The 16,180-nt window shown below is 43.5% G+C and overlaps 1 protein-coding gene across 2 annotated transcripts in view; it reads left to right on the top strand.

The window, feature by feature from the left end:
- Window positions 1–16,180, top strand: part of LOC114495389 (aldehyde oxidase) — a 71,262-nt gene that overhangs the window by 9,486 nt on the left and 45,596 nt on the right. For both annotated transcript variants that reach the window (XM_028510655.2, XM_036023115.1), the window contains exons 3-15: window positions 846–942; window positions 4,289–4,397; window positions 5,946–6,072; window positions 6,393–6,454; window positions 7,409–7,498; window positions 8,176–8,256; window positions 9,003–9,147; window positions 9,820–9,912; window positions 10,787–10,938; window positions 11,125–11,218; window positions 12,954–13,063; window positions 14,566–14,750; window positions 15,702–15,864. In XM_028510655.2, the coding sequence (XP_028366456.1) occupies window positions 846–942; window positions 4,289–4,397; window positions 5,946–6,072; window positions 6,393–6,454; window positions 7,409–7,498; window positions 8,176–8,256; window positions 9,003–9,147; window positions 9,820–9,912; window positions 10,787–10,938; window positions 11,125–11,218; window positions 12,954–13,063; window positions 14,566–14,750; window positions 15,702–15,864 (1,508 nt within the window). The remainder of the gene's footprint in view (window positions 1–845; window positions 943–4,288; window positions 4,398–5,945; window positions 6,073–6,392; window positions 6,455–7,408; window positions 7,499–8,175; window positions 8,257–9,002; window positions 9,148–9,819; window positions 9,913–10,786; window positions 10,939–11,124; window positions 11,219–12,953; window positions 13,064–14,565; window positions 14,751–15,701; window positions 15,865–16,180) is intronic.

Genomic DNA, 16,180 nt, shown 5'->3' with positions numbered 1-16,180 from the left:
CATGAAGGAATCCCAGAGGCAGGTAGATCCTGGCTGCTAAAGCAGTGTCACAATGTAATCAGGGAGCCAAGCTCCTTATATCTTGCCACGCCATGCCACTCAGCATGCAGCTTTCTCCTCGTGGTCGGAAATGACTACGGAGGCCCAGCCATCCTGTCTGAATTCCAACAAATAGGAAGAAGTGAGGGATGAAGAAGCAGGCACCCTTTTCCTTCTGAGGACATTTCACTCCTGGGAGTCGCACACACACGCCACCTGCACTTACATCCATTGACCACCATTGCTAATGACCCCATGAAGCTGTAGAGGAGGCTTGGAAAATATATGTTTTATTCTGGGAAACCATGCGTGTAATGAAAAGTGCAGGTTTCTATTGCCAGGGAAGAATGAGCAAACAGATATTTGGGAACAACTAGCAGCTTCTACCACCAAGAAGCAGAGAAATATGGCAAACATGGATAATATGACAAATATTTCAAGAACTTTTTACAAGTTGACATTTTACTTAGTACGTCATCAAAGACACAGATAAGGTTGAGAATAACTGTACCATACACTCCTACTTTCAAATACTTAAGGCCTTGTATGTCCTTTTCATAGTTTGGCCCAATTTTTGGCAACCTGAAGTTCAGTTCTGAAAGGGAGGAGACTAAATATAATATGTAAATGGATAGAGAATTTACAAGATTCTAAATAGCAGCTAAGGCATGATACATCATTTGATAATTACATATTAATTTCACTGTATACATACATAAGTCTTTGATAATGTTGTCTCCTGAACTCAAGCTATTCTGGGAAGAGAATTATGGAAAACACATTATCCTTAACTGCGCTTTTTCCAGTCCGACTCACAGGAACTAAGTATGGCTGCGGAGGGGGCGGCTGTGGGGCCTGCACCGTGATGATATCAAGATATAACCCCGTCACCAAGAAGATAAGGTACCTTGCAGGAAAGTGTGCATATGGTTGAAATTTTGTAGTTTTAAACCTTGTTTTATTCCTTTATTTGATAAATATGCATTGAGCACCTACTATGTGACAGGAGCTATGCTAGGTACTGGGAATACAGTGATGATTAAGACAAACATTATCTCAGGAATATAAATGGATTATTAAAACTGGGCCATCAGTGAGGATGATGTAGTCAAAGAAGCCCCTTTGAAAGTCAAAGGGCTCTCCGACTCCCTGTTCTGAAATGGCAGGGAAGGACAAGGCGTCCTTATACTCTGATATTCCCGCTCCAGCCTGCTGACGATCTCCCTGCTCCCACCCTGCCCCCATGGAGTGCACCCTCCATACATCACTCAGAGACACCTGTTTCAAGTATAAGTCGGATCACAACACTCCCCTACTGAAAAACCACCACTGGCTTCCCATTACATTTAACCTCTTTCATGTTTGATATTTATTCTTGTTCACATTCGCCAAGTTTCTTGGATCTGTGGGTTTATGGTTTATGTCTTCTATTAGTTTTGGAAACTTCTTTTTTTTAACTGTGTAATGTTATTAGGTTTTTATTTATTTATTTATTTATTTATTTATTTTTAAAGATTTTATTTATTTATTTTTAGAGAGGGAAGGGAGGGAGAAAGAGACAGATATCAATGTGTGGTTGCGGAGGGCCGTGGCCTGCAACCCAGGCATGTACCCTGACTGGGAATCGAACCTGTGACACTTTGGTTCACAGCCTGCACTCAATCTACTGAGCTACACCAGCCAGGGCTAGTTTTGGAAACTTCTTAAACCATTATCTCTTCAAATATTCATTCTCTCTCTCCCCCTCCCTCCCCCACCCCCCCCCTCTGGGGACCAGTTATGCACATGTTAGACCGTTTTATATCACATCACAGATCTCAGGTGAAGACAAAGGATCTGAGCACTGGCGAGATTTCAGGGATCGGCCTGTGTTCCCCAGCCACGCCACCTGCTTCCTAAACTCGGGGACATCTCTCCCAGCTTTGCAGCCTGGCTGCCCACTGTTTTTGGTCACCGAGGAGTTCTTCTTGCTCTCCTGTTTCACTTTCTATGCTTTGGGAAATCTCCTGCAGCCATGCCACCTGTCTCTAGCACTGGAGGGTGGCCAGCTGCCCTGCACTCTGTGCAGCCTGAGTGCCCATGGTGTTCCCTCCCCTCCCCCACTCCCCCCACATCTTCCTTGTCTGAGGGCCAATTTGCCTGGAGAGTGTCTTTCAGCACCCCCTCCCTGCCCTCAGCATTCAGTGAATGAAGTCTGGTGGGGAAGAGTTTGGAAATAGTGAGTCCAGATTTGTATTTTACTTTGTTCCATCAGCCCACATGGAGCTGTTAAAAGTTTGCTGGAAATTGGTCTGGTTCCTTCTTACTCCTGTCTAACTAAGGCAGAGCCCTTCTCCCCGGTCCATGTCAGTTGGAGATGAGAGTGGCTGTATCTCCTCTCTCTTACAGTTTCCATCCTACACATCTCATTAATTTTTAAAAACTATGACCATAAAGCTTATAAGACTGGTTAAAGTTTTTAGAAAGAGAGTGAAAGGTCTCTTACCACTTTCTACATCTGAACTGAAAAACCTGTTGCCTTGAATCTATATTCAAACTCCTGTCCCTCCGACCCTTCGCCATTCATTACCTGCCCTGTTCCTGCCTGTCTCTCATCCCGGAGTCCTGTCACCCTCCTGTGTTCACGGGGCTCCAGCCTCACTGGCCTCCTTTCCGTCCCTCACTCCGTCCTTGCACATCCGAAGCTCATTTCTGCCTCAGGGCCCATCCATGTGTTGTCCCTCTGCCTAGAATGTTTTCGCCCACAACCCTTCATATCTGATTCCTTCCAATCATTCAGGTTTCAGCAACCCTTCATGTCTGATTCCTTCCAATCATTCAGGTTTCAGCAAAACCATTCTCAGCCCTCCCTGATCACCCCTTAATAGCAACCCCCACCTTACCTCTGCAATTCCCAGTTCCCTTAGTCTATATTAATTAATGCATAGCACTTCTCACCCTCTCAGTTTATGTATGTAAGTCTGTGTTGTCTGTGTACATAGGCATTGCCTGTCTCCCCTTCACTAACATATTCACTCTACACAGGAAGGGATTTTATCCAATGAATCCTAGCATGAATCCTAGCACGAATCCCAGCATCCAGAATTCTGCCTGGCACATAGTAGGCACTCGATAAATATTTACATTTATCTATAAGTGAATATCTTTTTGATCTTTCTTTATTTTATTTTAATAATTGTTCAAATACAGTTTTCTCCTTTTTACTCCCAATCCAGTCCCTCCTCTGATCTTTCTTTTGTGTGTGTACGTATAGTAGCATACTGCATATGACTGTTTAGAAACCTGTATATTTTGCTTAACTTCTCATGAACATCTTTTGAAAATAATAAATGTAATTTTAATGGTTATGTATGTTCCATTGCTTGAGTGCACCAAAATCAGTCCCCAAATAGATCATTTTTAGTTGTTCATCATTATAAGCAATGTGTCAGTGATGTGTGTGTGTCAGTGATGTGTGTGTGTGTGAATGACGGTTTATAACACATCCATAGAGGGGACTCTCATAGAGGGTAAAAGAGTGTTTGCATCTGAAAGGTTTTTTACCTTCCAGTGAAATGTCTCCCAGGAGAGCTCTAGTCTGTCAATTTACATTTTTATTCAACAGTACATGAGTTTCATTGTTCCAAACCTTTGGTAGTCATGCATATTACAACTTTTTAAAATATTTGATAAAAATGGTGTTTCTCATTGCTTAATTTGAATTGCTATTGGTTATTTTGAAGTCGAACATATGTTTCACGTATTTCTTGGCCATTTCATTTATAGTTCTGTTTGGTGAATGAGAACATTCTAGGAGTCATTTTGAGGTGGACATTTTCAAGCAGTAGTTTTGTGGGATTAGGGAGTTCCGTGTCCCACACCCTATTCCTTCTTCTGGAGCGGTTTCAGATGCACCATATTTCCAACCCATCCCTGGCTCGGGCACCTGCCTGGAAGATGGAATATGCTCCAGAGAGGAGAGTGTCAGGCCCTCATTCAAGGGAACAAAAAAGTTAGCGGAAACTGTTCTGGAGTTAGAATTTGAAGGTGTGGAATTGAATCCTGTCTGGCACTCCAGCTGTGTCCCTGAGCAAATCACTCTGACCCTGAGACTCTACTTTTGTAAAATGAACATGAGCTAAGGGTGAAATCTGTATGCAAAGCCAGGGGCATTGTAGAAGCCCTTCCCTACTGGAGGTGCTCAGTGAACGTTTGGTCCCCTTCCCCACTGGATACAGTGTCATTTGTGCTTTTCTTCTGCATTCTGAAGACATTACCCAGCCAACGCCTGTCTGATCCCTGTATGCTCCGTGCACGGTGCTGCCATCACAACGGTGGAAGGGATAGGGAGCACCAAGACCAGGATTCATCCTGTTCAGGTGAGGGCGGGCCTCTTCTTCGGAGGATTTCTGGGCTTCGAAAACCATTAATGTCAAGATGAGCCCCTGAGATGAACACGGTAGAGTGGTCTGGGCCCTCCTGCTCCGTCAGCTGGCAGATGAAACCAGGCTGGAACCAGGAGTGACACCAGGGCCGTGTGGGTGTTTCATGACTGACTTAGAAAGATGCTTCCAAAGACTAGAGGACTTTCTCTAAAAACAAACAACAGCAGCAAAAAAAAACCCTGCCATCACTGGGTTTGTTTTCTATGTTCTACTTAGATGGGACCCATTCATTATCCACCTTACACCTTCCAACCTTCCAAAGAAATGAGAGCCATGGGCATTGAGGAATATAATTATATTGTTTTTTTTTAAAATAAAGCGGAGAATAGCATGATTTTAAAGCTGAATGAAAAATCTCAGCTACCCAAAAGATTTGTTAAATTTAGGGCTTGTTTAGAAGACAGATGATAGGAATTGTCCATGAATGTTGAGGCTTTTCTTCTAAGGCAGTACCTTCTTAGAACTTGGTCTCAAGTGAAAGGGCACCTATAACTCCTAGGCCTTTCTGTTTTTTATACATTTGGCATAAAAATGCTCTTTGCAACATGTTTTTAACCTCAGTTGATGAGGGTCACTGACGAGGAAAGGACTGAAGAGGGAAAAGATTGGGGTGACCTAGAAAATGGCCAAACTTCAAATTCTCTGGACTTGAAGGAATCTTGGGTTCTGTTTATGTTCTATGAAACTGATTACCTGGAGGGTGTGAATTCTGCCTGGAGACCCTTGTGAGACTTGGCTATTCACAGGCATGAAAACACTTTCATTTAGTAACTGCTGCTAAGCTCCTGGTTGCGATGTAACCAGAAGAGAGCTTCCAGAGTGAGTTTGGGCCTTTGAAGTTAGATTCCCAGGAGAACATGCTGGGAGTGCAAAGAGTTGGGAGAAAAATAAGGGCAATGTTTCCTTCTTGATTGTTTTCAGGGTCAAGCACTGGTGCTTTGTAAACAAAGTTCTATGTGCTAAAGCTTCAAGGCTGTGGTGGGTAGATAAAGGGACTCAGGAAATACTTGGGGTTTGTTTTGTTGTTATTGTTTGTTTGGGGTTTCCACCCTCAACTTGAGTATAATTCAGTTCATTTCTCTGAACAACTTCCAGGAATTAACCTTTATCTCAGTGAATCCCTTTCGGGGCTACAAATCGAAACCACCTGGGAATCTTTAAAAAATATATGTCTGTGTTGCACCCCTGGAGATTCTTAGTCAATTAGTCTTGGGTGCTGCTTTTGGAAATGTGTCAGTTGCCCCTGGTGATTCAGAAGGCTGAAACCCTTGGGTGAAGCTCCAAAGCCGGGGAAGACCAGTAATCACGGCCACCTAGCCCAAGAATGGGAGACATCTGGGAGGAAAAGGGGTTTGGGGGGCCTCTTCTCCCACCTTTATGTTCACACAATTTGCCTGGTCATCTTGTTAAAAAGCAGGTTGTGATTCAGTAGCTCTGGGGTGGAGGCCACGATTCTGCACTTCTAACTTTTTGTGCTTCCAGGAGAGGATCGCCAAGTGCCACGGCACCCAGTGCGGGTTCTGCACCCCCGGGATGGTGATGTCCATGTACACGCTGCTCAGGAACCATCCGGATCCCACTCTGGATCAGTTAACCGATGCCCTTGGTGGTAGGTTCTATGTGTGTGTGCTTTTAGTTTTAAACAATGATTGTGACGATGTTAAACCCTAATAGTGGACACCGACCACCTGCCACACGCCACATGGAATGCTATGTAAAGATGATCTCATTCACTCTTTGCAATAACTTTATATGTCAAGCAAATATTCCAAGTTACTGATGAAGAAAGCCTGCCTTTGTAAATTCGGTGGACTGAAATGTCAGCCAAATAGGGCTTCCTTCCAGGGTGGGGCCCTTATTTCCATCATGCACTTGGCAGTCTGTGCCTGTCTCTAGCCTTGATTAACAGAGCTGGGGTTTCTCCTTTAGGTAACCTGTGCCGTTGCACTGGATACAGGCCCATAATTGATGCATGCAAGACTTTCTGTAATGTGAGTACAAAGAAACGTATTGTTGAGTATGTTTTCTCCCCAGTGAAACAAAACACTAGGGGTTGTCAGGTGTGCTTAGGAGAACAGCTGTTTGTACTGATTTGGGGCTACTTCTTATCTCAGGGTCTGTAATCGTTGTTTGTTATCTGACCTGGAGCAGGGCACTTGCCCTCACTCCCTGGGCTTGCGCTGGCAGGCACCGAATGAGCACCGAGGCACACTGACACGGGTTGTGGGTCACCCTGCCCGTCAGGCGCCCTGCCCCGCTGCTCTCGCGGCCCCCACCACCATGCAGAGCCTGCCACAGGGTCACCCACGCGGTGCTGGAACTGCCTGTCTGCCCTTCTGTCCGTTCATCAGGCCTCGGTCTGCTTGACGGGAGAAGCCATGTGTCTCCAGAGCTGGTCACCATTCACCGATTAAATAACCACTCCGTTAATGTTTGATGAATGACTAGATGGACAAACAACCTGGAAATGAGGGACATAGATTTCCCTTTGGAAGGTGAACTATGGAATCAGTACACCAATAAACAAGAACAGAGTGATAATAATGTGTGTTAACATTTGGTGTTAATAAAATACTAAATATCAATATCAAACATAAACCATTGTTAATAAATATTGCTGTGTGCCAGACCTTGTTATAAGATCTTTAAATGATGGTGACAACAGTTAGGAATACTGTGCTGTGTACTCGAAATTTGCTGAGAGAATAGACCTTAGTGTTCTCCCCCAGCCCCGACACACACACGAAGTGGTAATTATGTGAGGTAATAAATGTGCTAATTAACCTGACTGTGGTGGTTATTTAATAAAAAATATATATGTCAAATGACCACATTGTATACTTTAAGAGTGTACCATTTTATTTATTAATGATACTTCAATAAAGCTGAAAAATTCTTAGTAGAATCAGAATAAATTCTTGGTTACTTGTTTTTTCACCCACTAGACTTCTGGCTGCTGCCAAAGTAAAGAAAACGGGGTTTGCTGTTTGAACCAAGGGATAAATGGATTACCAGAAGTTGAGGAAGGAGATGAGGTCAGTGAAATATAAATTTTCTGTAAGGGTTTCTCAGGACATAATCAGAGACCCGCTGACTTTTGGGAAGAATAAAAGGTTGCCGATGTTAACTCAGTTTGAGGTGTGTCCCCTCTCCCATTCTCACCCCATCTCTGTCTCCCCCACCGCTAGCCCCCCCACCAAAATACCCAACCCTGACAACTTCATTCCTCATTCCAGATATTACTCTCGTTCAAAGAACAGCCATCTATAGGAGAGAAAACATATTGATACCTTAGTGTTTCTTAGTTTTTTAAAAAAGCCTCCTTCAAGTCTTTTTTCGAGGGCCAGAAGGAGCAAAGCGGAGATGTCAGGGAGATGCAAGAGCAGGTGGGCACTCGGGGAGATGTTCCCCTTCTCAGCTGGGCCTGGTGCTGCTGCCGCCTGCTCCACCTTCCCCGGGCTCCAGAGAGAGTGTGGAGGGATCACAGGGTGCTGGAGGCTCCCTGACATCCACACCGCTTGCTAAAGACCAGGTCTCTCAGGGCCCTCAACTTTGAGCCCAGAGATTACAGCTGGCCAGCTGCTTGCTTTTTTTTTTTTTTTGGTCTGTCTCTGTGTGTCTCTGTTTTTCTGGCCTCGTCCCACAAAGGATTTAAAGTGCACTAGTTAGAGCTCACTGATGACAATAACTTTTGGTACTTTCTCTTTTTAAGACAAGTCAAAAACTTTTCTCAGAAGAAGAGTTTCTGCCGTTGGATCCAACTCAGGAATTGATTTTTCCTCCCGAGCTAATGGTAAGTTAAGGCAAAGTTGCGTTTGCCTAGAGGAATCCATGGTGAAATGGTAGGAAGTGTATTTGCTCACACATCCTCTCAAAGGCTGATGGGCAAACAGGCAATATCCACCCATCATCCTTAGTTCAAGGTCTAGAGTTGGGACCAGTGCAGAGATGGGGGAGAAAGCATGAAGGCACCTTGAGGAGGCAGGTGAATGTAAGGAGCAGCAGTTAGTATCTATAAAAAATGTTAGGAAATGACATCACAACATTTGCAGGTTTAGACATGTTTTCTACCAGAAGTAGAAAGCGTATTCTTCCACAGGATGTTTTGACAAAATTAAGCATGTTAAAACATTTTCAAACATTGAAATGAATTCCTTTGAGTTATAAAAACACCAAAAACAGGCATTGGGACAGTCCCCAGAAGGAGTAAAATATTGTCATATTTTTATTCTGATTCCTAGTGAACCTGTACTTTTAGGTCATTTTTATTTTATTTATTAAAACATCTCTATTTCAAAGTGTCGCAGGTTCGATTCTCAGTCAGGGTACATGCCTGGGTTGCAGGCCATGACCCCCAGCAACCACACATTGATGTTTCTCTCTCTCTCTATTTCCCTCCCTTCCCTCTCTAAAAATAAATAAATAAAATCTTTTAAAAAAAAATCTCTATTTCCTTTCTCTGTGCCTGCAAAGATAGAGCAAAAAGAGGTCAAAATGTTGTCATAAAATAACCTCAAGTCTCTACTGGTTTTTCAATAGATAATGGCTGAGAAACAACCACAAAGGACCAGAGTGTTTGGTGGTGATAGAATGACGTGGATTTCTCCAGTGACCCTGAAGGACCTTCTAGAAGCTAAAGTCAAGTATCCCCAGGCCCCCGTCATCATGGGGAACACCTCTACAGGTATGCAGGACACCAAGGGCCTCGTATGAGGAAACCTGGGAAAAGTGTGTTGGGGAAAAGAACCTCATATGTGCAAGTCTCAGGAAAATCAGCCTGATTCCGCCTTGACTTCCTCAGCCCCACGGGAAGACTGTCACAACTCCCCTTACATAAGTCAGTTCCCACTGCCCCTGACTGGAACAGAGCCACAGCTGCCCCCAGGAGGCCTGCCTCACAACCAGTCAGGTGCAGTTCAGTGACAGCTGCTGTCTTTCCCTGTGGAGACCCATCAGGGGCTCGTATTTGAAATGTTCTTTATTTTCTCTCTCACTGTATCTTAGTAGGCATCTTAGTAGGTGTGTGTTGCAGTTATAGGGTCTTTCTATTGTATCTGTTGTAAACTCAGTTTGACTGCCTGCTGCTTCGAAGAGTCTTCCCCAAAAGAATTTTGAGTATGCCACAGGTTGTCTTGGATTCATCGGCCAAGTCTTAAGGCTGACAAGTCCTAAGAGTCCCCCGTGTAGTGAAAATCCGTCTGGCTATTCCTTCTGTGCATGTGTAGCTTGGCAACGAACGTACCAGTAGAAAGATACGTAGTTTCCATATATTTAAAGACATCAGTAACAATTTCAAAGTTAACAAGGCAGTTATCCCCCTTTATCCTGGTCTTCTCATTTTTTCCTAACCCTTCAGGGCCTGAAGTGAAGTTTAAAGGTGTCTTTCACCCAGTCGTCATTTCTCCTGACAGAATTGAAGAACTGAATGTTGTGAACTATGCATACAACGGTGAGTTCTCAAGGCCCCTGTTTTCTTAGTTAAAATGCAATCATTTATCTTGTTTGCCTAGCAAATAACCAGAAAAAATAATTATTCTTAATTACAATATACAGAGAGAGTCTCTTCTTATTAGAATGATAGTATTCTGGAGGAGGCTCAGGGAAGGATTCTCTATAATTACATGAGATACTAATAGTCTGAGTCGTCAGATTTTTACTGAATAACTTTGCACACCGTATCGGAGAAATGTAACAACTAGTCAGGAAAGGGCACTGTGCTGAGTGCTGGACAGAAGATAAGCGTGACTAGAACACTGTCTTTGCTCTCCAGAAGCACCGTAGTAAGTAAAGCAAGTTTATGCCTTAAGCAACTTCCAGACTATTTTTTCTTTTTCATTCTGATAAGGAAATTGATGTAATGGCAATGATGAGACACAGTATAAATGTGAGGTTGGAGCCTGGTTCTGGAGGTTAATTCCTGTCTGTGTTACATACTAGCTGGAAAAACTTAAGTTTCTTAACTGAGTCTGTTTCTTAACCTGTGAAATAGAGCTAATAATTTCTCAAAAGCTTGTTAGGACTCAAAAAGATTCTGTGGAGCATTCACTGTAGTGCTTGACCCAGTGAGTGTTCGAAACATTTAGCCACCATCACAACATTCCCCCCAGCACCACTGCCATCGCCAGCACCTTCCCCACCAGCATCACTGCCATCCCAGCACCTTCCCCACCAGCACCACTCCCATCCCAGCACCTTCATCACCACCAATGAGCAGGACAGCACGAATCCAGCATAAAGGTCCGGAATCTGTAACCTGAAAACGAAGGCACATTTCCAGGTCAGCAGTGATCACATCATATTATTTACAAATGGTTTCATTTCAGGGCTGACCTTAGGTGCCGGCCTCAGCCTGGCGCAGGTGAAGGACATCCTGGCTGATGCAGTCCTGAAGCTCCCGGAGGAGAAGACGCAGACGTACCAGGCCCTCCTGAAGCACTTGCGCACTCTGGCTGGGTCTCAGATCAGGAACATGGCTGTATGTACTTGATGACAGGAAACTGGTGGGTGTGGCTTGAAGACTGTCCCTAACAATCGTAACATTTTCATTCTTTTGAAACAAGCAAAAAGAATGGTTCTCCAAAGCCTTGTTTGATTCTTACTTTATCTCTTGTGTTTTTATAATTACACAACTGGAGTGAAAATAACTTATTATTTTAAAAAGTCTTTAGGGGGCCACATCGTGAGCAGACATCTAGATTCCGATCTAAACCCCATCCTGGCTGTGGGCAACTGCACCCTCAACCTGCTCTCCAAGGGTGAGTGACAGCGCCCTCCTGAGGACTGTTAAACCTCCTTCCACCCTTTGTCTCTCTGGGCATTCAGGAAGTCCGGTTTTGAAAATGACTATTCTTTATACTGTCAATAATTCCCTCTGTCTTTCTGGATGCTGGAAAGTTGGTCAGTTTGGTCCTGATTCTACACACTTCCAATGTCTTCATCTCTTCCTTTCTGAGGACCAGGGCCAGATATTTTCCCATACTGGTCACCCGACATTGACCGCACTTGGGTCGGTAGTGTCCGGCTGGGATCCAAGCAGTGGACAGAACTAGAGGCTCTTGAGAACGACTGGGTCCTTTGTTGGTGACATTCCCCAGGCAGCCCAGGAGAGTGCTGGCACCCGCACCATGCAGTGTGCTCACACATAGTCTGTCACGGACAGACGCCTCCAGACCTTTTTCTGTTGTACGATGGTTAGGCTTATTTTATTGGTATTTACTTGAGCTTTGTTTTTGAAACTAAGTTCAGGACTTTTAATTTATTTCTTTTTTAAAAGATTTTATTTATTTACTTTTAGAGAGAGGGGAAAGAGGGAGAAAGAGAGGGAAACATCAGTGTGTGGTTGCCCCTCACATACCCCTGCTGGACACTTGGCCTGCAACCCAGGCATGTGCCCAACTGGTAATCGAACCAGTGACTCTTTGGTTCACAGGCCAGCACTCAATCCACTGAGCTACACCAGCCAGGGCCTTTTAATTTATTTCTTATTCCACCTGGGTCAGCCTGGGAATGGGACAGTCTGTGCCTGCAGTGTCTCCCTGAGTTTGCAAAGTGTCCTTGAGCTTTATCTAACCAGCCCCTATAAAATAAACGCGGAGCTCGTGTCAGGGCTCATTGTCTCTCCGTCAGAGGACAGTGTCCCACCTGGTCCCTGCTTTTCCTTCAACTGTCTGTGTTGTGTCTTTTCTAATCTGTCACCCCCACTCAGGTACCCCCAATCCGCTCTGGTTGCAGCAATTAGGAAATTCTAATTGGTCCTCTATAAATCTGGGTTTTTTTTTTAATTTTAAAATAGAGACTATCTTTCTATTATCTACACTATTAAATACGTACTCTTCATATCATTGAAAGCACAGAATTATCCTAAAGAGGAAGATTTTCATTCAGAAATGCCAATTTATGTAGCATCCCTGCAAAGATCACATACTGAGAAAGAGGTTTGTGATGTGACTATAAAAATCAAAAGTTTCTTAGCTTTTCTCCCACCAAAGTCTTATTTCATTATAGCTTTAAACAGTTTCTCCCTCAAAAATATTGATTAAAGAACAGAAGTTCTTAAGGTGCTGGAAAAAGACATAAACAAGATATTACCTCACTACTATAAAAATTCATTCAAGGCAATTTATCACTCATTGCCATACCTAGTAGGGGCCCCAATCATAAACACTAAGTGTTTGTTGAACGATTTGATTGGAATATGAAAAGGGGTGTGGATACCATCTCCCTGTTTACAAAGCTCCCCATGCATTGTGCTGTTCAGGAAGAGGTCCTGTTCTGCCTGCCCTCTGGGCTACACGGCTAGATGTTTGTGTTTATAAGCCAAGAAAGAAAAAACAGAAGATGCCTTTATAGGGTGAAAGATTTGTTAAGCACAGGAAGAGCCCTTCTTTTCCCCAACAGTCAGTTTCCTCAGGTGTTTGGTAGAATTATGTCCCAGGTCTGGGGCGTTTGACTGATGGTACAGGTTCCCAAGGGTGTCATTTCTGTCCACAGAAGGAGGACGACAGATTCCTTTAAACGAGCAGTTTCTCAGGAAGTGCCCCAGTGCAGATCTGAAGCCTGAAGAAATCTTGATCTCAGTGAACATCCCCTACTCCAGGAAGGTGAGCATGGTCCTTTCTTTTTTTTTTTTTTAATTATATGTTATGGATTATGCTGCTACAGTTGTCCCAGGCTTTCCCCCTTTGCCCTCCTCCATCAGCACCCCCACTCCCTCAGGCAGTCCCCACACCATTGCTCATGTCCGTGGGTCCTGCGTATAAGTTCTCTGGCCACTCCATTTCCTATGCTGTACTTTACTTCCCCATGGCTGTTCTGTAACTACTTACCATATTTTGCCATGTATAATGTGCACCCACATTTTTGGCCCAGACTTTCAGGAAAAAGATCTTTCATTTTAATTTTTTATTTCAATTACTCACTTATTTATATTTAGATTCTTGGTTTTTGTATTAGAAAGAAATTTAAGCATTTATTTTTGAATGTACTATGATACAAGAAATTTTATGTAACAAATAATTACAAAACACAAGAACAGATACAAGGTATTTCAGGTACTTCCCATGTATAATGCGCTTCCTGACTTTTCCCTCAAAAATTTGGGCCAAAATGTGTGTATTATGAACGGTGAAATATGGTCCTTTTCTTTGTGTTATGTAGTCTTCCACCATTCCTGGAGTCAAAAGACCTTTGTCCCTGCCTCCCTCTCTCTTATTCTTCTCCCACCCCAAATTCTAATGTTACTTTCTTAATTTTTTAATAACCTTTGTGACATGAGGCTTTTCCCCAAATAAGACTTGATGCATTATAGAATTGTGCACCTGAAAGCTGTATCATTTTATTAACTGCTGTCACCCCAATACATTTAATAAGAGAACAAATATATAAGCAAAAAAATTCCATGGAAATGTATTTCTACCTAAATCGTGGGGTTTGAAAGAAGCCACAAAAAATATATTTGCAAAAGAACATAGTGGGGGAAAAAGTGGAGTTAAACTCAAGATTGAATCCAGGTTTCAAGATCTTCTGTGACCCTGGACTAATTACTGACTCACTCCAAGCCTTAGGTTCCTCATCTATAAAAAGGGAATAATCAAGCCTGCCCTGGAGGGGGTGTTAGTCTGCTGGAGCTGCCGTAACAAAGTGCCACAGAATGGGTGGCCTACACAGCAGTCATTTTCGCACAGTTCTGGAGGCTGGAAATCAGCTATCCAGGTGTCAACAGAGTTGGTTCCTTCTGAGGCCTCTCTCCTTGGCTTGTAGATGACCTTCTTCTCCCTGTGTTTTCACATAATCTTTCCTCAGTTTATATATGTGTCTAAGTTGTCTTTTCTCATGTGGACACTACCATGTTAGGGCTAGTGTTTACCCTAATTACTGCATTTTAACTGAATTGTCTCTTTAAAGAGCCTGTCTCCAAATGTAGTCACATTCTCAGCTACTGGGAGTTAGGGCTTAAAGGCATGAACTTTGAGAGGACACCCTTCAGCCCTCAACAGAGTGTGGCAAGGATCTGTGAGGTAGCATATGTACCCTACCTAGAACACACGTGCCCTTCCTGGAAACGCAGGGTGTTTCTGCATGTGTCGGTTCCTTCCGCTTGCAGTGGGAATTTGTGTCAGCCTTCCGGCAAGCCCAGAGGCAACAGAATGCACTCGCAATCGTCAATTCAGGAATGAGAGTCTTTTTTGGAGAGGGGAGTGGCACCGTTAGAGAGTTATCCATCTCGTATGGAGGTGTTGGTCCCACCACCATCTGTGCAAAGAACTCCTGCCAGAAGCTCATTGGAAGGTATGGCATCACGTCCTTAGACTCCAAGTGACAGAACAGCTTTTTTTTGATGATGTGCAATTACAAGAGGAAAAATGCTTCGTACCTTTTTATTTAATGGTATGGAATCCCAGTAAGATTTTATAATTATTTGCACGTCTTGATTTTACTGAATTCTGAAGTGGGAATCGTGTAGTCTGTACATGAGAGAGAAAGGGAGGGGTATACCTCAGTAGCACATAGATACAGTAAGCAAGATGAGTACATTTACATTATTTGTTGAGAGAATAATTTACCATAATGAAAAACAGATTGGGGGAGTTTGCTTTATCATAAATAGTTAAATGCACTTGCTTACCCTATGTTTAATATCTGTAGGTAATCCTAACAACCAATATTTCTTGAATACTTACTAGGTATCAGTTGCCATTTCCTAAGGAGTAGAGAGTAATAGTTAAAAACACAAGCTCAATTGAGCCAAAATGCTTGGGTCAAAATCTCAGCTCAGCCCCTACTGATTATGTGATCTCAGTCCTTAGTTAACCTTATGATAGCTCAGTTTCCTCATCTGTCAAAAGGGACAATCATCTCCACCAAGAAGACAGTTGAGAAGATTAAATAAATGAATACATTTAAGGAGCTTAGAACAAAAACCTGTCTTGCAGTAAACATTCTAGTGACATAGGGTTGTTTGCTCCTTGGGCTAAGGACGTGACACAGTTTGTCATTTCTTTCTCATGACCATTGCACAAGGTGAGTTCTACTACTATTTCCCTTTTACAGATGAGGAAGAGGGAGGCCTGGGCTAGGGACCTGAGAGGGGTAGACTGTGCTTTGCACGTGGGTTGCCAACATGGATGCATGTACTCTTATTTCATGCATTAGGTTGTAGCTATTTGTCTTCAACACTCGATGAGCCTGCGAGGTAATGAGTCCTGTCAGGCAAGGAGTCTTCTTGTTGAACCCTCACAGGCCCTGGAATGAAGAGATGCTGGACGCAGCTTGCAGGCTGGTTCTGGAGGAAGTCTTCCTACCAGGTTCAGCTCCAGGTGGGAAGGTGGAGTTCAAGAGGACTCTTATCGTCAGCTTCCTCTTCAAGTTCTACCTGGAAGTGTCACAGATTTTAAAGAGGATGGTAAGTGGAACTGACCGTGTATTAGCTTTTCCTGGATTAGGGGCCATGGTGATACCCAAAGTGGAGGCAGCAACTCCCCGCTAAACAGCAGCAGAACAGCAAAGACAGCCCAAATCAGAAACACTCAGGCTTGCTGGGAACACTTGGGGCTGTCTGTGGGTGGCTTGGCAGCTTGGGCAGGGGTCGCAAGTAGAGCACAGAGCATGACTCAGGTATTTTGTTTCTGATCCATTGTTTGTCCAGGTGGTGTGCAGAAAACTCGTTAATGATTTGAATCTATTTTCCCTCAATAAAGTACTTCTTCCACTTGTTGAGG

Source organism: Phyllostomus discolor, chromosome 4 (genome assembly GCF_004126475.2).
Source record: "Phyllostomus discolor isolate MPI-MPIP mPhyDis1 chromosome 4, mPhyDis1.pri.v3, whole genome shotgun sequence".
Lineage (NCBI taxonomy): Eukaryota > Metazoa > Chordata > Mammalia > Chiroptera > Phyllostomidae > Phyllostomus > Phyllostomus discolor.
This window is presented reverse-complemented; position numbering and strand designations above follow the sequence as displayed.